General features: G+C 34.8%; 1 protein-coding gene across 1 annotated transcript in view; it reads left to right on the top strand.

The window, feature by feature from the left end:
* Positions 1-12,374: 12,374 nt before the first annotated feature.
* TEX15 (testis expressed 15, meiosis and synapsis associated) overlaps positions 12,375-23,105 on the top strand; it is a 40,486-nt gene continuing 29,755 nt past the window's right edge. Inside the window, exons 1-2 of the mRNA XM_036894372.2 lie at positions 12,375-12,501; positions 20,186-20,351. Of these exons, the coding sequence (XP_036750267.2) occupies positions 12,375-12,501; positions 20,186-20,351 (293 nt within the window). The remainder of the gene's footprint in view (positions 12,502-20,185; positions 20,352-23,105) is intronic.

The raw sequence follows: 23,105 nt of genomic DNA, 5'->3' as shown, positions 1-23,105 counted from the left end.
CAGTTATAATACATGTAACATACACATGTGTATGTTATATGTATGATTAGTGTATCATTGAGGTTCTGGGTCAACAGTAGACAGTTAAGTTTTGGGGAATTTTCAGCTGTAGGAGCATCAGCACCCCTAAGCCCAGAATTATTCAAGGGTCCACTGTACTTCCTCCAGGACCTGTAACCAATAAATTTTTCTATTTTAATTCCTCTTGTGGTATCTTTTTGAACCTTAGCTCACCATCCAGGACTATGTGCTCCACCTACTAAGTGTTAATTTGACAAATTCATAACTAGCTTACTAAATTTTCTGATATAGTTTTATACCCCAAAATATGTTGCTTGTTTCACCTTCTTAGTCGATACGTGTTTCTCTATTTTCTGCCCTCAAATGCAACAAGTTCCTAAAGAATAGAAAAGTTGACACTTTAGGGTTTTTTCTCACAACTGAACACAGTTTTGGAGATGTGATTCCTTGTCACTTGAATTCTTTTATAACACATTCTTAGCGTTTCCTGAAAGAGGCTAAAATGAAGTAAAACAGGCTCCTCCCCCGCCCCCACTCTTCTATAAGCCTTCTTTTTTTTCTTGATTAGCAGGTAGTTCTCAACAAGGAGATCTGAAGTATATCAATTAATACAGAATTCTATTTAATTGGCACTTTAGTTGAATATTTTCAACCATAACCCAATACAAATACATACATACCTCTGCAGAGAAAATTCAGAGTTACTGTACTAGTATATCTGGTAGAGAAAACAAGGCTTGAAGACAGTTTCATTTTTTCTTTTAATGGATTATCTCCCTTGAGTTTGTGGAAAGGCTTACCAAATCAGTACCTTCTTTGTGAAAACCTGTGGCTGGTGGTGTTCTTGTAATTTCAGAGTCTCCTTAGCGAATATATATATATTTTTCCTATTTCAGGGATTTTGTTTGCCACTATTTTGCCATCCCAGAAAGTCTGGACTAGCTCTGTGCATGTGTCTTTTAACATCCTTTCTTGAGCAACTTTCATGACCAAATTGAAAGACAAAATATTAACCTTTACATCTTCATCCATACTGGTTTTTTATGCATGACAGTTGTGTTAATTAACAAGTTTGCTTCAGGTTCTTGTTAATGTACTGATGTAAATTATCCTTTAATTTAGTATAACTAATCATCAATTTCTAAATGCATATATTACCCATATGTTATTACTAAATATTTCATACAAAATTTTTGACATTTGTATGAGAATGCCAGCTCCTATCATGGCAATTTGTGCAAAAGAGACCATCATTGTCAAAGTGCTTAAAATTTCTAGTTCCCACATTATTTGCCATTTCATTTTTATATGCTCAGTCTCTCATCCTTACTTTCTTGTTACTATATGACTATACTTACCTCTGATTGGTTCTTTATTATCTCTACTTCTACTGCTTCTGTTTCTTTGGGCCTCTTGGGCAATGACACTCATTAAATTATTTGAGTAAAACCTAAGCAAAATAATAACTCAGTAAAGGATAAGATGTCCTTTTGTTTACACATTGAGTTTTAAAATGTATTAATGATATTTTCAAAAATGGATCTACAATTTCTATTAAAATACCTTTTTATTTTCTCAAATGCTTAACTTGGAGAAAAGACAAAAATTTAGAATTTGGAGTCAGTCCAAAATTTTGCTGATGTTTCATAATAAAAAATACCTTTTCTTAAAGACTGTGTAGCATTTAAATGAATGGATTAGTACCACATAGATTACCATCATGTAACCAGTAGTAGTATCCTGAAATCAAGACATAAGTAGTGTTATACTGGAATCAAGACGTAATTATAATAGGTCATTAAGATTTATGCTAACTGTAATTCTTTCTTGTTTCCATGGTGCATACAATCAGATTTAAGGTTTAAATGTCTCTAGAAAGAAACTTAGTGGGATTAATGTAGTGGTTTAGAATCCAGCATCAAGCCTGGATTTGAAAAATAATTTAGCAGTTTGGTAGTTTTACGCACATTTCTTAAACTTTCTGGGTCTCTGTTTTCTCATCTGAAAAATGGGAATACATATCAATACTACTTTACTAATCAGTGAGGATGAAATACAAGATTTTCAAAAATGGATCTACATTTTTTTTCTTGATTAACAGGTAGTTCTCAACAAGTATACTGTAAAGTACCTACACGGTGCATAGCATGTATCATAACCGTATTCAATCACTTAAACAATTTTAGCATAGAATTAGCAGTGTTACTTAGTGTTCATATATTTTGCTATATATAAAAATGGAAGAACAAGTTCATCTGATGTGTCATAGTGTCATTTTCTCTACTAGATGACTTCTTAAAAGTGGTGAGCTGATTGGGAACAGCACACAAGAATGTATGAAGGGAAGAGAAAGACTTAGAAGAGGAATGAAGGAGGGGAAAAGAATGCAAGGGTGTGAGAGAAAAGGCACTGCGACATGCAGAGAACAGACCTCTCCCTCCCCTAAAATGAAACAGACATCAAAAGGGAGGCAAAAATTGGGAGAGAAAAGTGAATGGAGAGGACAATAAAGAATTATTCCAGAGGTAGTTTCTGACCAAATTCTCTGATATTTCTGCCTTTTTCTTTTTTTATAGATATTCATTTATCATTTTTCATGTATGGATTGATTCCTAATCAAAACTGTATGATGGTAGATTCCACTGAAGAGCGGTAAGTATTTTGAACAATGGCTTTGCTCCTGCTATTTCCTGTAGTACTGTATTGATTTTTTCATCCCACTTGGGGTAAGCCTTCTAGTTTACAACTGACTTAAAAATAATTTGGCAGTAAGGTAACATGAAACTGTATTTTTTTTCACATGTTGGAGTGCTTTTAAAGTACATACATATTTATCCTTTGCAGTAAATATTTATTGGGTACTTAAAACGAAGAACAGTAATTGGTGATTCAGAGAGAGAAAAATGAGTAAAGTCCAGTGGAGACGATTGGCCCATGTAAAATTGACCTTAATTTAGCATACATGTTGAATCTTTGACTAACAGGCCAATACTCAAGTATTTCATAGAACATTTGTGGTGTTCAAGGTTTGGACTTGCCTTTTGAATCAGTACATAAGTATAAGAAACTTATTTTGTAGCCAGTCTTTTTTTTTTCTAATCAAAAGTTGTACTGCCACATTTGGTCACCTACATATTAATCAACTAAGTTTTAAGTGATATTTGATTGATTCTAAAAACAAAACAGCTCACAGGATGAAAATAGGACCAACTATTGACATTTAAAAATCAAAAGAGCCATAGTCATAGAAGCACTCTAAGCAAATAAGTTTTCTAAATAGTTTGAAAGTTAGAGGAGGGCTCAGAGCTCTTTAACTTTTAAGAAACTATCAGACTTTTATGGTATCAACTTACATACAGTTTCCTGCATTGCCTGTATGTGGATACAGAAGAAATGTAAACATAGAGACTAAGGTGGTAGCAAGGGGAATAAATGGAGGAGGAGGTAAAACATTTTGCAGTTTACAGTACAACTTTAAGTCTTACAGAAACAAGTGAAAAGAGTAAAGCTTAGGAGCACCTACTTAGAGGCATAATCAACACAAACTCGTGTCTGCTCAGTTATTGTGTAGAGTCTTTACTGTATCATAAATACTTCCCTAAAAATTCTGTTTCAAAATGGAGATATAGTTAATACAACTAATCCTAAAAGGAAAGAAGGCTGTGCCAGACTGCACACACCTGGAGAACAGAGCAGATCTCACAAAACAGGGTAAAATACCAAAGCCTTGATCCAGTGGGACCCAAGCCCTTCCCCCAGCCCAGCTCACCATCAGGAGGAAGAGAAACAGAGTGGGGAGGAGAGAGGAAGCCTAGGACTGCTGAACACCCAGCCCTGGAGATCTGCTTTGGGAGCACAAAACCTACATTGCATTAGTGGGGTTGGAAAGCTAAGAGAGGTGGAATTCTTGGAGAGACTGAGATTCCAGCCATTTGTGGAGGACAGAGATCCACATTCGGCTACTCTGAGACAAAGGAAAGGAGGGCGGTCTGAGTGGCTTGCTAGCAGCGAGAAGGCTGCTGAAGGCACGGGGTTTGCACGGAGCTTGCTGTGCAGGAGAAGGGATAGGTGGACAAAGTTGTCTGGGCACATTCTGCCCAACAGGTTGGGAATTTTCAGGAGCTTCAGGCACTCCATTCCCCTGGCTGGCTGCTCAGCTCCGAGACCCCTCCATTGTGACACACAGCCTGCTGTGCCTTCTCCTGGCCTTTCACTTGATTTTCCAATCATGCGAATATTGTCCCCCCCACATACCCCATTAGTCACTGTCCATCAGTGTAGTGAGATGCTGTAGAATCACTACTTGTCTTCTCTGTGTTGCACAGCCCTCCCTGTGCCCCCCCCCACATTATACACGCTAATCATAAGGCCCCTTTCTACTCCCGCCCCTTCTCCCTCCCTTCCCACCCATCCTCCCCAGTCCCTTTCCCTTTGGTACCTGTTAGTCCATTCTTGGGTTCTGTGATTCTGCTGATGTTTTGTTCCTTCAGTTTTTCCTTTGTTCTTATATTCCACATATGAGTGAAATCATTTGGTACTTGTCTTTCTCCGCCTGGCTTATTTCACTGAGCATAAGACCCTCTAGTCCCACCCATGTTGTTGCAAATGGGAGGATTTCTTTTCTTTTTATGGCTGAATAATATTCCACTATATATATGTACCACATCTTCTTTACCCATTAATCTATTGATGGACACTTAGGTTGCTTCCATATCTTAGTTATTGCAGACAGTGTGGTGATAAACAGGTGCATTTTTCTTTTTGAGTCAGGGATTTTGTTTTCTTCAGGTAAATTCCTAGGAGTGGAAGTACTGGGTCAAATGGAATTTCTATTTTTAGCTTTTTGAGGAACCGCCATATTGTTTTCCAAAGTGGTTGCAGCAAATTACATTCCCACCAATAGTGTAGGAAGTTTCCTATTTCTCCATCCTCCCCAGAATTTGTTGTTTCTTATCTTTTGAAGAGTGGCCATTCTAACCTGTGTGAGGTGATATCTCATTGTGGTTTTAATTTGCATTTCCCTGATGATTAATGACATAGAGCATCTTTTCATGTGCCTGTTGGCCGTTTGTGTTTCTTCTTTGGAGAAGTATCTGTCTGTTCAGGTCCTCTGCCCAACTTTTAATCAGATTGTTTGTTTTTTGGGTGTTGAGGAGTCAAGGGCCATTTTAAATAGAACAAAAAGTATAACAAAACTACTCTTGAGCCTCCTTTGCTGTTTTGTTTCCAGTTTTTTGTTAATTTTATGTAAAGAATATAGAATGATATAGAAACATCTTTAATAACTTCTACCTTCTGTATATAAGACTGAAGGGCAGTTCTTTTTTTATTTATGACTATCATTTTTCTGTAGTTAGGCATTCCAGAAGTCCTTCTCTCCTGAGCACCAAGTCATCCATAGCTAAACCTCAGAAGAAAGAACTTGAGAAAAAATTAAGGATAGCTTCTTCAGTCAACTACAATGAAGTTGAGCATTCTTTAAATGTGTGTGTGCACAAAGTTTTGGCACCTAAACCTTTGAAAAACCTATAAACTTATCTAATGGGATACATGCCACATAGTAATGAATCTGAAATTGGTAGGAAGAAATGATCTGATGCTCAGCCACATTGTCTTGTTTAAATGGATAGGCAAATAGAAGTCAACAATATTTAGGTGAAACAAGAGAAATCCCCCATTCAACACTGATAGAAAATCTGTTTGTGTAAAATTAGGTGTTAACCTTTGAATCATTATATTATGCTTTTTTTAATACGAGCCTTTTCTCATCATACAGATCATAATCTTTTTGATTGTGACATTTCTAACAATCAGTTCTACTTGACTATTGGAGATATTCTAAAAATCTTTGTGTCTTTGGGACATTAATAAATTTCCTATACCTTTTTCTAATTTAAAATAAAGATATTTCATTGAAGTAACCTAAGTGTCCATCGATAGATAAATGCATAAAAAAGGTTGATACATACATAAATGGAATATTACCCAGCCATAAAAAAAGAGAATGAAACCTTGCCATTTGCAACAACTTGGATGGACCTAGAGAGTATTATGCTAAGTGAAGTAAGTTAGACAGAGAAAGACAAATACCATGTAACTTCACTTATATGTGCAACCTAAAAAACAGAAATAGACTCATAAAGACAAAGAGCAGAACAGACCATAGGGGAGGAGGGATGGGAAAGGGCAAAATAGGTGAAGGGGGGATAAACAGTTACAAACTTCCAATTATAAAATAGTCACTGGGGATGAAAGTACAGCATAGTGTATATAGTCAGTAATATTGTAATATTTTTGAGTGTTGACCGATGGTAACTATTTATTGTAGTAAGTGTTTTATAATGTATATAATTCTCAAATCTCTATGTTGTACACTGAAACCACTATAATATTGTATATGAAAAATATCTTAGAATAAATTCTTTAAAATTTGTAAAACCCTCATAGAAAACAATCATAAAACTTTACTGAAAGATACTGACCTAAATAAGTGGAGAGATACACCATATTCACAGATAGGAAAACTACTATAGTAGCAATGTCATCTCTCCCAAAATTGATCAATAGGGCCAATGAATTTCCAGTTAAAACCTAAATAAAATTCTTTATAGACAAACTTATTTTAAAATGTATATGAAAGAGTAACAATGCTTCAGAAGAATAAGATCTATTTTTTCTCTTGATTATGGTATAATATCAAGATATATTATGGTATGGTGTTGGTGTAAGGATGCAGAAAAACACCAACTAAACAGAGCAGAGAGCCTAGAATTCATGCATATATGGAGAGTTGATGTATGTCAGAGATGTCATTATAAATAAGTAGGGAAAGATTGTTCAAATAAATGCTAGCACAGTTTGGTATTTATTTGAATAAATTGAGTCCTACATTGAAATTAAATATTTCTGTTCAAAAAAATTAAAAGACAATCTTAAAAAATGGAGGAAATTATGTATAATAATTTATAATAAAGTATAATTGATGAAGAGTTAGTATTTCAAAAACATTTCTTGCAAAAAGAACAGAATAAACAGTGTCACCAAAAAGTGGGTGAAAAAACAGGAATTTCGCAAGTATGAAAACACAAATGACCAGTATATATATTCAGTAGTCAGTCAGTCTCATCAAAGATCAAAGAAATGCAACCTAACCACAGTGAAATACCATTTCTACGTAACATATTGGCAAAAATTAAAGCCCCCCAATATCAAGTGTCAGTGAGGAGATGGAGCAACTGGAACTCTCAAACACTTCTGGTTGATAGTATAAAAATCAAGTATAATCAAAGATTGAGAAATGAGACTACAGAAAAGTTGGAAGTATTGCTATGGGAGGAAAATGCCATAAACAATATTAAGAGTCAAAAATATTGAAACACTTAGGACAGACAAGAATTTCTCTGTATACAGAGTTCTTACAGATACTTAACAGACCATCTTATCTGTTTTTTTTTAAAAAAGGAGAAAAATGTAGGAATAGGTTATCCACAGAAAACTAATGACTCAACCTCACTAATAATGAAAAAAATGCAAATTAAAACCGAGGTTCTATTTTTGTTTGTTAAGATTAGTTTGATAAAAATACTAAAAAGATTTTTAAGAGAATATTTTTCTTAGTAAAAATTATTACAAAAGTAAAGGTCAGATGAAGAAAGGTGAGTTACTAGGAGACTAAAAAAACACCACCTGAAAAGTAGCTGTAAAATCAGGATTATAAAGTCACAAAAGTCAGAAGAAGAGTGTATTATTTCAAGGACAGATTGCTCATTAGTATCAAATGTAGAGAGGCTAAGGCATGAGCCAGAAACGTCTTTATGTGAGTGAGCCTGATGTGGAAATCACTGGTGCCTGAAGATTGCTGTTTAGGTAGAATAACGGACTTGGAAATCCAAGTCGATTGAGGGGGTATAGGAGGTGATCTAGATAGGGCAAATATGACCCTGGAGAGTTTTGTTTTGCTGTTTAAATGATGAGGTTTGAGCCTGTTTAAATGCTGTTGGGCAGGATGCAGAGAAGCAAAGTGGCTAAGGATGAAATTCAGATTACAGTGGCGAGACAACTGAGACAGTGAAAGTATTGGAGAGGGAGCCATGAAAATGAAATTACAAGACCTAGTTTTTATTGTTCCAATTAATTGATACTATAGTTTCATCTATAACATGGGTAGGCAAACTTTTTCTGTAAAGAGCTAGGTAGTAAATATTTTAGTCTCTGTCCCACTGACTCAACTGTGTTCTTCTATAGGAAAGCAGCCATAGATAATAGATAAATGAACGGCTATAGCTGTGTTCCAGTGAAACTTAGCCTGGACCCTTACATTTGAATTTCATATCTTTAAGTGACATGAGATATTACTCTTGATTTTTTTGTAAGTCATTTGCCTGTAGGCCCTACAAAAACTAGTAGTGGACTGGATTTGGCCCAGTCTACATAGTTTGCCAACCCCAGATCTATAAATTGAAACATTGGACTAAAATATATTTCATTTCTATATTGTGTGATCCTAACTGGGCAATTCTTGACTAAGTCTCACTAACTGTATATATCATTTATTATATGTCTGATCTATCTTAATCTTTTATTTGTCGGAAGGAATTCATAGTCTCAACTATTTAGAACTCTGCAGAAGAAATCAGAATTTACCTATTTGTGACTAAAGTTCCAAGACTATTATATACTCATCAGGAACTCTTTCATGAGATTACTTAAAGAGGGATGATATTTGCTGTATCTGCATACTATCATTACAATATTTTCTTTAATATTTTTAAATAGACTCATTTTTACTTAATATATTCTGGGATGAGAAATAAGTGGAAAATCGGTATTATTTAGCACAAATAAAAGGTAATTGTAAAAATAAGTTAAAACAGAATAGTGTTACTTGCAAAAATCCTGAAACTGAGGCATTGTTTCTTCCTGTTAAAATAGAGATTAGTTAACTTAGAGATATTAAAGATAAATTAACAGCATGCTGATTAATGTGAAAGTTTGAAAACTGAAACTTTTTTTTAATCCCCTGTGTATCTGAATTGTCCTAAGTTGCTTTATAGTAGGAAACTTTTTCATAACTGATAGCAGTTGAATCTTTAATTAAAGAAATTCTAGGGCTAAGTTGTTCTGTTGAAACACCAAAATCTGTTGTTAATTAAAGACTTTTTGATGGTAATCAGGTAAATGATTTTATAACTTTTTTTAGTGCTCTAAATACACGGAAATCTCAAGCATTCAAGTCCTTAATTTTAATGGAAGTCTTAGGAATGTCTGTACAAGTATTTTGAAATAGAGTTTGAGAGGATCAAGTCTTTAACTTGGCTATTTGACATGAAAGGGATTTTTTCCTTTGCCATTAAACTGTCTATGAAAAATGTGTTATTAATATCAAAATATTATCATGAGTGGTAATAGAGTAATGCACTGCAAAGGAAGGTAGTGAATTGTCTAAAGTTAGTTGCAGAGCTAGAATTAGACCCAGCTTCTCTTTTAACTTCTAAACTGTTTATCTTTACAACATGTAGTTTTTCACAAACTCTGTAACTTGGTTCCATAGTATAGGCTTCAGGTTTACACTACAGTTTATTGTGTGCAGTTATTTGGTACCAGGTTCTGCAACCATGTGAGGTATTGATACTATTACTAGCCTCAGAGAAATTAGGCATTTGCCTTACATGACACTGTTAATTCACCTTAGAACCAAAATTTGAACCATTATGATTTTTGCTTTTCTAAGTAAAATTAATTCTTCATCTGTCTAGTATTTGGTTTAATCTTTCTCTTATGAGCTTAAACTCACTCTCTTTCACTCCCAGAAATTCCCAAGCTCTTTTCGTTTCCTATTTAGATTTTTAGATCCTTTATACCCTTTATTTCTTGTCTTCTGCCCTGTGATTACTTCCAGCACATTGTTAAGAGGAAGTAGGGATAGTGGTATCCTACCCCTGTTTTATTCCTAATTTAAAAGGTAGTGCTTCTGACATTTTTGTATATTTTTGGTAGATACCCATGATCAAATTATTAATGTTTCTGTTAATTTTTCTTTACTAAGACTTTTTAAAAAAATTGTAAGAGAATTTTGAACTTTGATTAGATGCCTTTTTTTGGCATCTATTGTGACATGTAAATCTCAATATGAGATATTATGTAGTAAATCAAATATTCCTATTTCCTATTGTTAAATCTCCCTTGCATTTCTGGGATGAACTCAGCTTGTTTATGATATTATTATTTTTATCTTTTTTCTTAGTAGTAATAGAATGATGACTTCTCAATTTTATCTTGAGTCAGTTTTTGTAAGTTATCTTTTCTTAATTTATTATTTTGTATAATTTTTGTATTGGCTTAAATTTATCATCTATGTATTCTTAAGACTTATATAATACTTTAGTTATTGGGGAATCCTGTTTTTAGATTCTTTTTTTGATCTGTAGCTCATTCATTCATTTGAATATCTGTTAAGGACCTAATGTGTGCAGTGTCCTGTGCATTAATTGTTCTTTCGGTTTTTAGAATTGGTTTTTCTCTCTCTGTTTCCACTGCTCCCCTAGAATAATACAGGACCCCATAGGACAACCTCAGCATAAATCCTCAGGATTCAAACTTCCTGGTTTCATTTTTACACATATAAAAATAAATAACTTCTATAAATACATAGATAATGGTTGTTGGACTATTGTATATATTTTGCAATATATAACAATTTATTTTACATATGTATGTAAAAAGAAATATATAAATAAATATAATGTTTATGGGACTAGGATATGTGGATGTAAAGAAATGTATGAGTTTGCTAGCACTTTAATGTGGCTTATTTGTTTGGGCTGAAGTTAAAAAGGAGTTATTCCTACCTGAAAGGTTATACTAGAGAAATTGCAGGGTGCAACTTATTTAATGAAGGCATTGAATACCATTATGCCCTGAATTCCATCTTTCATCAAACAGTTTTTAGGTACTTTGTGACTAAGTATTATCCTAAGCACTGAGGAACAAAAAGTGAATTTCAGAAGTCTTTATTAGTTAATTCTACTAGAAAACCATTTTGTAAGAAACCATACAGCTGTGAAATATCATCCATCTTTTCTGAAAATATAATTTAACTGTAGTTAAAGGCAATATTGAGGATTGTGACAGCACTTGGTTCTTTATGTTTACCTTTGTGTGCAGTAGGTATAGAGCACGATTAATTGAAGTTTTTTCTAATATGGCATTCTAAATGAATTATTTTCCCTTTTTCCCCTTATCGAACTACCAGGTGAACATGGCAATCTTGAAAAATGTGTCTGGAGCTGGTATATCTTAAGAGTATTCTTGTTAGGTGGCAGCACCACTAGTGTCTATTAGTGTGGCTGGATGAGAGAAAGGCTGATTTTCTTCTCTTTCTAGAGGATTGTGTCCATTACCTATTCTGATCTATGTTTGATTGGGAGAGTGTAAGATTACCTTTCATATAGTTGGAGGAGTGGGGGATTGGGCGGGGTTGGGGCGAGGCATCACTTGTGAACCTTCTATAGATTCTTCTGTAGAATTTTGGCAACTCTTAGTTTGGCTTGTGATCTAATGCTGAACTAAGCTGTTGATAGCTATCAGGAGGCCCGTGAGCCATATTTTGAAATGGTCTGAATAATCCATGTTTATATATATATTTCTCTGTGTGTGGGCTCTATCTATAGCTTTTCTGTGATATCCAGTACGATTTCTACATGAAAGTTTAAGAATCAATGTGGAGAGGTGGTAGGTGGGCAAGAGGTTGGAAAGATAAGGGAGGAGGGAAGGAAAGGAAATTCTTCCTGCTAGTATGACAATATATGATGTCTTAATCCATTTGTAGAGTGTTACTATTGAACAATAGCAATGCGTGATTAACTATTTAGTTGTAGTGACAGTCATGCAGTAGTTGATTTATAAGTTTTACGACTTTCTCCCGAAGCCAGTGATTCTGATTTAGAGAATATTATTCTATTCACAGAAGTATTTAGGAAAAATACTTCAAAAAATAAAGGATTTGGCAAGAATTTTACCAAATGTTAATAAACTTTTTCCTTCGGAAGTTATTAAGTGTTTCAGGAACACAGAGGCTTGTGGTTACCCAATTACAATTACATAAATTACAAGGAAAAAGGTCTATTAGAAACTACACAATGAATGTTTTTAATATTATATAAAAGCTAAAATTGTTAGTGCATTTTCTATTTTGTGTAATTTGGCAGATTGAAATAGAAACCATGGTGAGTGTGACCAAGAATATGTCTTTATTTAGTTCCATGTAAGAACTTTTAAACAGTTTTACTGCCATTGCCTCTTAGGTATTGACCTTTTGTTTAATAATGTTGGGTTGATTTTAGGCCACCAAAAAAATGGCAGTGAAGGAGATTGCTAACCGCAAGACACTATGGAAAATGAACTCAACCAGTGAACCTACCTTAGAAGTCAGTTCAATGAAGAAATTCACCATTCCTAAGATCAGGAGGACAGCAGAGAAAGGTAATGTTCAATATTTCTATGGAGGATGGGGTTATTTCATAACTGTTACTCCATACCTCTGATTTTTAGTTTTATGTTCATCTTGTTTTGACTATATAAAATTAGGTTAAGTCAGGCCTGTAATTCCTTAAACATACACATACTTTTGGTTCTACACAAAATAAACATATTTTCTGTCCTTTTCACCAAATACACCTAAAAACGCTAGCCATAATACGTAAGACAAACATTAGAAGATTTTGAAAGGTGGAGAGAAGACAGACTGGCTAAGGACCCTTGGACTCAAGGAATTTACATAGCAATAAGTTCTCTGGATTTTCTTTTTTTTTCCTCTTTGTCTCAGATAGGATCCCCACAACCCAGGAATGACAATAGGCACAGACATAAAAAAACCAAGGAAAGTCTCTTCTCTCTTGCCAAGGACTAGGAAGGGGATATTGCAGAATGGTTAAAACCTATCTGACAATAAACTCCCTACTCCTGCAAAATAGTAGGGGGAGAAAAGACAGCCCCTGTACCTTATCGGCAAAGGCTAAGTAGAGGACCTAGACTTTGACCTACGTCTCTCCTCTTTATGGCAGTAACAAGTTCCCCTGCCTGCCATCCTCCAGCCCTGCTCTGTGATGTTGAGTCGCCACCTCTCACAAACAGAGTCAGTGAAGACCAAGCTCTTTCACACCCACCAGTAACAAGGCCTCTGTCCCCCTCCCATAGTTTTAGTGGAGACTGAATTGAGAGTATGGACTTCCACCCCTTTCTCATGGTAGCAAGACATCTCCTGAGAGTGTCACTGGAGAGCCAGGACTTCAGCCCCACTTGGTGGTAGTCAGTGCCCCTTCCTTCTCTGTTTGCACAATTTCCCTTGATGGCTCAGTTTTAGTAGAAACTTCCTAAAATATAAGATTAAATAAGATTCAGAGTCTCTTAACAATACCCAAAATAACCCAGCCATCATAAAAAAATCACTCATCTTGCCATCAACCAGGAAAATCTCAACTTGAACAAGAAAAAATACTCAAAATATTATGCTACAAAAGACATATAATTATCTAAGACTTTTAAAACAGCCATTATAATGATGTTTCAAGAAGCAATTACACTTTTGAAACAAATGAAGAAAATCTCAGTAAAGATGTGGAAATGTAATAAAGAACCAAGTAGAAGCTTTGGAACTAGAAAATCCAGGAGTTGAAATAACTTATTGGATGAGTTCTAGATAAGACTTGAGAAGACATTTAGAAAGAATCAATGAATTTTAAGATATAATAGTGAAAGTACTCAGCCTGAACAACAGAGAAAACAGAAAAGCAGAGCCTCAGGGACATGTGGGAACAATAGTAGATTTTAACATCATTGTCATTAGAATCTCAGAAGTAGAAAAGAATAAGTGTGGAAAAAGTATTTGAAGAGATACCTGCTGCAGATTTCCCAGATTTGGCAAAAGGCATGAACATATACAACCAAAAAACTGATTAAACCTTAAGTAGAATAAGCCCAAGGAAGTCCATGTCAGAGCACATCCTAATCAAACCTCTGAAAACTAAGGACAGAAAACAACTAGAGAGAAACCACATATTATCTATAGGGTAAAAATTGTTTGACAGATTTCTTATTATATATAGAGGCCAGTGGAAGTGCACATTTTTCATGTGCAAAAACAAAAGAACTGTCAACTAGAGCTCTTCTCCAGCAGAAACATCCTTCAGGAATAGAGAGTGAAATAGACATTCTCAGATGAAGTAAAACTAAGAATTTTTCATCAGCACATCCATCCCAAAGGAGTGGCTCAACAAAGTTCTCCAAGCAGAAAATGACACAATTAAAAAGCTGGGAACATTAGGAATAAATGAAAAACAGTAGAAAGAGTAAAAATATAGGGACATATGTTAGACCAACCTCCTCTTGAGTTTTCTTATTATGTTTGACAGTTGGAGCAAAAATGATAACATTCTCCCATGTGATTCTCAGTGTAGAAAGAGGAAGTATTTAATATAATTATAAAATGAATTGTTACCATTGGAGGGAACAGGGTGATTGGGATATAAGGTCTGTCTATATTATATATTACAACTACATGCAAGAGAATTGAACAACTGGGGGAAAAATAAACAGTTAAATGGCAGGCTTAAGCCCTAACATAACAATTATATTAAATGTAAATGATCAAAATATACCAATCAGAAGTCAGAAGTTGACACAGTGGATTAAAAAACATGACCTAACTATAAACTGTTGATAAATTCACTATAAACTGTTGATATAGATTTGTTGAATGTAAACATATACAGAAAAAGAGGCCATACAAACAATCAAAATAAAGCAGGAGTAGCTGTGTTAATATCAGGTAAACTTCAAAGTAAAGAAAATTACCAGAAACAGAGGGGACTATTACATTATGATGAAAGTGTCAGTCATCAATAAAACACAGCAATCCTAAATGTATATGTACCAAATAATAGAGCTTCAATATACATGAGCAAAACTGATAGAACTGAAAAGAGAAATGAATAAATTCAGAATTATATGGACTTCTACCTCTTTAGCATGCTACTCTCAACAGTTGATAGAATTACTAAGACAAAAAATCTTCAGAGTTACAGAAGAACTTAATGCTATATCAACCAACAGGAGCTAATTGACCTGTATACATTACTTCACCCTACAACAGAAGAATGCAAATTCTTTTCAGTGCTCCTTTGACCGTCAAGATAGCCAATATGTTACACCAGGAAGCTAATTTCGACATTATTAAAAGAATTAAAGTAATACAGAATGTGCTGTCTGACCACGTGCAACATAGGAATTAATAATAGTAGTAATTAAATCTCCAAACACATGGAAAGTGAACAACACATTTCTAAATCAAGAAATTTCAATCATGAAATTCACTGAAATGAATAAAAATGGAAACAAAGTATATCACCAAAATTTGAGTGACACAGCTAAAGCATTGCTAACAAATTTATAACACTAAGTACTTACATTAGAAAATAGGAAGGGCTTCACAACCATTCATGATAAAAACTCTTAACAAAATGGGTATAGAGGGCAAGTACCTCAACATAATAAAGGAAATCTATGACAAACCACAGTCAACATCATACTTAACAGCAAGAAGCTGAAAGCCTTTCCTTTAAGATCGGGAACAAGACAAGGATGCCCACTTTCCCCACTTCTATTCAACATAGTTCTGGAGGTCCTAGCCACAGCAATCAGACAACACAAAGAAACAAAGGCATCCAGATTGGCAAGGAAGAAGTTAAACTGTCCTGTTTGCAGATGACATGATATTGTACATAAAAACCCTGAAGACTCCACTCCAAAACTACTAGGTCTAATATCTGAATTCAGCAAAGTTGCAGGATACAAAATTAATACACAGAAATCTGTGGCATTCCTATACACTAACAATGAACTAGAAGAGAGAGAAATCAGGAAAACAATTCCATTCACAGTTGCATCAAAAAGAATAAAATACCTAGGAATAAACCTAACCAAGGAAGTGAAAGACCTATACCCTGAAAAGTATAAGACACTCTTAAGAGAAATTAAAGAAGATACCAATAAATGAAACTCATCCCATGCTCATGGATAGGAAGAATTAATATTGTCAAAATGGCCACCCTGCCTAAGGTAATCTACAGATTCAATGAAACTCCTATCAAAATACCAACAGCATTCTTCAATGAACTAGAGAAAATCATTCTTAAATTCATATGGGACCACAAATGACCTCAAATAGCCAAAGCAATTCTAGGAAGGAAAAATAAAGCTGGGGGACATTATGCTCCCCAACTTCAAGCTCTACTACAAAGCTACAGTAATCAAGACAATTTGGTACTGGCACAAGAACAGACCCATAGACCAATGGAACAGACTAGAGAGCCCAGATATAAACAAAAGCATATATGGTCAATTAATATACACGATAAAGGAGCCATGGATATACAATGGGGAAATGACAGCCTCTTCAACAGCTGGTGTTGGCAAAACTGGACAGCTACATGCAAGAGAATGAAACTGGGTTATTGTTTAACCCCATACACAAAAGTAAACTCGAAATGGATCAAAGACTTGAATGTAAGTCATGAAACCATAAAACTCTTAGAAGAAAACATAGGCAAAAATCTCCTGAATTTAAGCATGAGCAACTTCTTCCCAAATGCATCTCCTCGAGCAAGGGAAACAAAAGCAAAAATGAACTCATGGGACTACATCAAACTAAAATGTTTCTGTATGGCAAAGGACACCATCAACAGAATGAAAAGGCATCCTACAGTATGGGAGAATATATTTGTAAATGACATATCCAACAAGGGGTTAAAATCCAAAATATATAAAGAACTTACATGCCTCAACACCCAAAAAGCAAATAACCAAATTAAAAAATGGGCAGAGGATATGAAGAGACAGTTCTCCAAAGAAGAAGTTCAGATGGCCAACAGACACATGAAAAGATGCTCCACATCACTAATCATCAGGGAAATGCAAATTAAAACCACAATGAGATACCACCTCACACCAGTAAGGATGGCCAGCATCGGAAAGACTAAGAACAACAAATTCTGGCAAGGATGCAGAGAAAGGGGATCCCTCCTACACTGCTGGTGGGAATGTAAGCTAGTTCAATCATTGTGGAAAGCGATATGGAGGTTCCTCAAAAAACTAAAAATAGAAATACCATTTGACCCGGGAATTCCACTCCTTGGAATTTACCCAAAGAATACAAGTTCTCAGATTCAAAAAGACATATGCACCCCTTTGTTTATTGCAGTACTATTTACAATAACCAAGATATGGAAGCAACCTAAGTGTCCATCAGTAGATGAATGGATAAAGAAGAAGTGGTACATATACACAATGGAATACTACTCAACCGTAAGAAAGAAACAAATCCTACCATTTAAAACAACATCGATGAAGCTGGAGGATATTAAGCTCAGTGAAATAAGCCAGGTGGAGAAAGACAAGTGCCAAATGATTACCCTCATTTGTGGAGTATAACAATGAAGCAAAACTGAAGGAACAAAATAGCAGCAGACTCAGACTCCAAAAAGGGGACTAGTGGTTACCAAAGGAGAGGGGTGTGGGATGGCAGGTGGGTAGGGAGGGAGAAGGGGATTGAGAGGTATTATGTTTAGTGCACATGGTGTAGGGGTGACTGGGTAAACAGTGTAGCACAGAGAAGGCAAACAGTGTGTCTGTGGCATCTTACTACACTGATGGGCAGTGACTGCATTGGGGTATTGGTGGGGACTTGATAATATGGGTAAATATAGTAACCACATTGTTTTTTCATGTGAAATCTTCATAAGTGTGTATATCAATAATACCTTAATAGAAAATTTAAAAAAAAAGAAATCTTATACAAAATAAAAGCAAATCAAATTCAGCAATACATGAAATGAATTACCCAGTACAACCAAGGGAGTTTTATTCAAAGGATACAAGGCTGGTTTGGTTTTGGAAAGGCAATCTATATTTTCAGAATAAAGAACAATCATGTTATTGTGTCAAATAATGTAGAGAAAGCATTTGACAAAATTCAGCACTCATGATAAAGACCCAGCACACTTAAAGGGGAACTTCATCTACTTGATCAACTATATATATAAAATACCTATAGCTAACATCCTACTTAATGATGAATGCTGAATTCTTGTTAGAGAAGGCAGCAAAAATGCTATTTTGCCATTCTTAACTAGTACTGGGAGTACTGGCCAACAGAAAAAGTGAAGGAAATGAATTAAAGAGTGTAGAGATTGGAAAAGAAGAACTAAAACTATTCCTGTTTGAAGACCACACAATGGTCTACACAGAAGAGTTCCAAGAAATCTGGAAGAAAAAAAAAAAACACCTTGAAACTAATAAGTTCAGCAAGGTCACTAGATACAAGATCAAAATTAAAAAGATCAACTTAATACCTATATACAACAAAGAACAACATGGAAATCAAAATGATAAACAAATACCATTTATAATAGCTCAAGACATGAAATACTGATGTATTAAGACAATAAAATGTACAGGATTTTTACGCTTTAAGCTGCAAATGCTGATGAAGGAAATCAGAGAAAATCTAAGTTAACAGAGAGGTGTACTATGTTCATGGATTAGGAGATTCAACATACTGAAGATATCAGTTCTTCACAAATGTATCTGTAGATTAATTGCAGTTCCTTCAAAAGCCCAGCAAGTCTTTTTGTAAATAAGCATATTCTCAACTTTACACTAGAAGGCAAAGAAACTAGAATAGCTAAAGCAATTTTGAAATAGAAGATGTTTGGAATTAGTCTGCCCAGTCAAGATGGTGTGACATTGACAGAGGATTAGAAGCTTGGATCAGTGGAACAAAATATGAGTTTCCAGAACTAAACCCATACAGGTATGCTCAATTGATTTCCTTTCAATTGATTTTTAACAAAGTATATTCAGTAGTGGAAACGTTTTTTTTTCATCAGATGTTGCTGGAGCAATTGGACTACATATCCATAGGCAAAAAATGAACTTTACCCTGACTTCACACAAAAATTAATTCAAAATGAGTCCTGTGTTTAAATGGAAAATGTGAAACTATAAAAATTTTCAAACAGAACATGAGAGAAAATCTCCAGAATCTAGGGCTAGATGAAGAGTTCTTAGACGTAATGTCAAAAACACAATCTAACAAAGAAAAAATTTGATAATCTGGGCTTTATCAAAATTAAAAACTCTTCTGTGGTGGATTGTTTTTTCACAGCAGTCATATCTAGAATACATAAAGCATTTTCAAAACTCAAGAGTAAGAAAAGTAATAAGGTGGGGGGAGACAATCCAATTAATTAAACAGGAAAAAGACACGGACAAACATTTCACCAAAGAGGATATATGGTTGGCAAATAAGCACATAACCATAATGTTACTGGCTTGTTTTACAAGGATGTTGGCAAATGAACCTGTATTGCAAATGGCATTCATTTGTCAAAAGTGTTGTGACCAAATGCCCACAGGACTGTAACCCTGTATTTCCTCTAAGAGTACGAGTTTAGTAATCATTAATTCACTGTTGGAGATGACTTTAATAGACTATAAGTACCACAAATAACAAGAATCAACTGTTGCCTGCTTTCCTCTCAGTCCTTCTCCTTAAAGGTTTGGATCCTTTTATGCACACACTTCATACAGCAATGCTTAAAACCTGGCTTGTTGTCCTGAGAAAGTCTGTTACCTATTACTCATGCCTCTGTATCAATCAGCAGTTTACAAAGATGTTCTGGTATTTTTGCAGTCAGAATAAGAAAATGGTTTCCTAGCATATGGTTGCCTTGTTTTGGGGAAATGCAAAAATATGTGTTAACAGTAGCTACCAGGTTTGTGTAACAATACATGGTGTAGAGTCAGTGTACATCTTAAGATGAAAATGAGTCACCTGAGTTGTAGACTGTCTAGTTTATCTGTGTCAGCTTTCAAGAACTCCAAGAAGAAAAACAAGGTTATTTTCATTTATACCAGGTATAGGAAACCTCTGTTACTGTTACGGAACTAATAGAATTACATATAAATTGTTGCCCCAACTGCTGTCAGAAATTTCAAGTACTTTATTATTATCTTGTGTCTTATATCAGATACCCATTTGTCCTTGTATACATGTACAATGATGCCATTTTAAACTTAAGTAACCATTTGCCCTTCTCTTCATCCTTAGTCTACTTGTCACCTTGTTGCACCAACACTAGAGAGTATAGTTTTGTACATGACATACTTAACCAGTGCCGGTTAGATGTAAGCTGTGATCTGCAGTCATCATGGCAATTTGGGGATACAAAACTGGTTCACAACGAGGATTTAGAAAAAAATTTTACTTCTAAGAGGTAAGTTACTGTGGCCGAAAGCAGTTTGAGATTTTGTGTTGTGTGTTTTTACTATGAAGCCTTATATGAATTGTTACTTCTACCACTGTGAAACTGTAAAATTTTCAATTTTTAGTACTAAAAGTATTACTAAGAAAATAAGTACAGTTGTGTAATAGTGAAAAGCTAGTGTTGTGTAATAGTGAAAAACTAAGTGCAAGATTTGATTCATAAGTTTTACACATTAATGTAACCAGATTCCAGAGACTTCTAATTTTTTAATCTTGATAAATTTTTCAGGAACATATATCAGCACATTTATTAAGCAGCCATTTTGTAGATCCCTTGTGTCTCCTGCATAATACAAAAGAGCCGTTAAAGTATTCAGAAAGTAACTTTTTTCTTGACTCAACTCATCAGGGACTGAGTTGATTTTTTAATTTGGCAAAATTGTATCTGCAATTTCCAGCTATTCCACTAGCACCACTGCCACTGTTTATGACGATCTTAAAAAAGTACCCCTTCTGCTTTTTGGAAGGCACATTCCAGAATAAGAGCACATGCAGAGTTCTTACCTAAACATTTTGTAAGTATTACAAAATAGAGCTTGTGTAAACACAATTTTTTTCATTTCCTGAACTTGCCTCCTTCGTCAATTCGCATGTAACTTAATACCTAACTGTAGCTTGATGGACCCACACTTAAAACTCATTTTGGAATGTTTCTGGTTTCTTTTTTGTTTTCTTTTCAGATCCATTCCTCTCAACCCAAACATGCTACCTCTCTTAGTTTGGGAGAATTGGTGGGAATGACACATTCAGTTGATGTCATATTCATTAACCTAAACACCACAGTTCTGAGGAAAAGTAGAAAGGACTGGATATATCCTATCCTGCCCCTTCCAGATTGAAATAACAGCTGGATCAGACATGAATTCCTGACATTGTTCTTTGATTTTGGTTCTTTTAGGCATTTTCAAATTTTTTCCTTTTTCGTATTACCCCTTACCCAGCACTTATTTTTGAACTAGTTATTTCCTGCTTAGTGTTACAGAGAAGTTAGAACAACTACCTGACAATACAAGACATATTAGAACATTCCAAATGACCAACAGGTATAGGATTTATTGATTTCCTAGGTGTTTGCCCAATTATCATTTGCTTCCCATAGTACTTCATATTTCTTTTATTGGTCTTACTGCAATCTGTTTTGTTTGATTCCCCTATACATTGTGAGTTTTATCTTGTTTTTGTGTTCATAGTATGAAACAGAGTCTGGCCACACAGTGGACACTTAATTGTTAAGTAAGATTTTCTTTTTTTAAATCAGTGATACTAGGAAGTATCCTTAAGTAGCTTTAAGACACAGGTGGAAAAGAAAAATAAAAGGAAAATTAAATAAGAATAGTTAGTTGAAGAGAATAATAGAATGAAAAGAGAAAAAGTATTAATAACACTGACTGGCTGGCTGGTTTTTCTTTTTATCACTCCTCTTAGAGGAGTTTATAAATCTGTGATCTCAGCGAAATCAAGTAACTTCAAAAAGATACCAATATCTACTTCTTAATTACATTCCATCTGCCACTTCTTAAGAGTGAACTCAGCGAAAACACATTAATAATCTAAACACGTATTTGGTCATTCATTAAATACTTGAGTGCCTATTGTGTCAGATACTGTATTTTTTACCCTCAGAGAAAAATCAGTGTTTTCTCAACAGCCTTAAAGAGTTAACATTCTTAGTGGAGAAGACATATGGATAAATGTAAAATACTGTATTTTTACATTTATATATTTTACAAATATTATAGTAAAGATACAAGTGCACAGATGGGAGCTTGATTCTTCTTTGTAAGAGTCTTGAGAGATGTTTTGAAGAGTTCAGAAACTTGAGCTGGTCTTAATGGGTAAAAGAGAAACTGAATTCTTCTTAAGTCCATTGCCTTATTTGTATCAGTTTGGCCCTTTTTTGTTTTGTTTAAGATAATTTTTAAACATTTCAAGTTTATGTGAAAGGATATCATTTTAAAGATGGTCAGTACTCAGCTTGTTGCTGGATTGAATTTTTACTTGACATCTCAGTTTACATTCCATACCAGATGAGTAGTCTGAGTCTTAATTTTATCTACTTTATCACTGATTGGTTCCAAGGGTGGCCAGAACTAAATCAGTTTGGGCCAGTGACACCCTACAGACAGACTGGCTTGGGGTTTCTGGGAAAGAGAAGCCAGTCTGATGTGAACACGGAAGCATGTTGCTCATGCTACTGAGAGCACTCATGGGGTATAAGGAGACTACTGTTAGGATGACCCTAAAGCTGAAGACAGCCAACAAAGAGATGGAAGCAACCTGGGTCCTTGATGAAATATGGAGCCATGGGATCAATCAGCACTGATAAAGGATGCCTGATTTCTGAATTTCTTGTTATAAGAAGCCAACTTATTTTTCATATAGTTTGAATGGTTTCTCTTCTTGAAGTCAATAGCATTCCAACTGATACTGAATTTGCTAATGGCAAAAGGAGTACTTGCAAGTAAGAAATTATAAAATAAGAATTTCATTTGTAAAGAAGTCACTAAGGACTTCAACTTGAATGGCTGGTTTATGCCTTGGAGCACAGATCATGTTTCATGAGGCTGTGGTTTTGGGGGAAATTATACAAAAATTTCAGGGTGTTGAAGTGCTTTGGCTATTTGCTGCATAGATCCTTTCTGCTTCTAGCCTAGTTTCATAGATCACCTTTTCCAAAGTTAGTTTGAATATGGGTTTAAAAGGA

Source organism: Manis pentadactyla, chromosome 7 (genome assembly GCF_030020395.1).
Source record: "Manis pentadactyla isolate mManPen7 chromosome 7, mManPen7.hap1, whole genome shotgun sequence".
In the NCBI taxonomy this organism is placed as follows: Eukaryota; Metazoa; Chordata; class Mammalia; order Pholidota; family Manidae; genus Manis; species Manis pentadactyla.
Note: the sequence above shows the minus strand (reverse complement) of the source record. Positions and strands in the feature narration are given on the sequence as shown.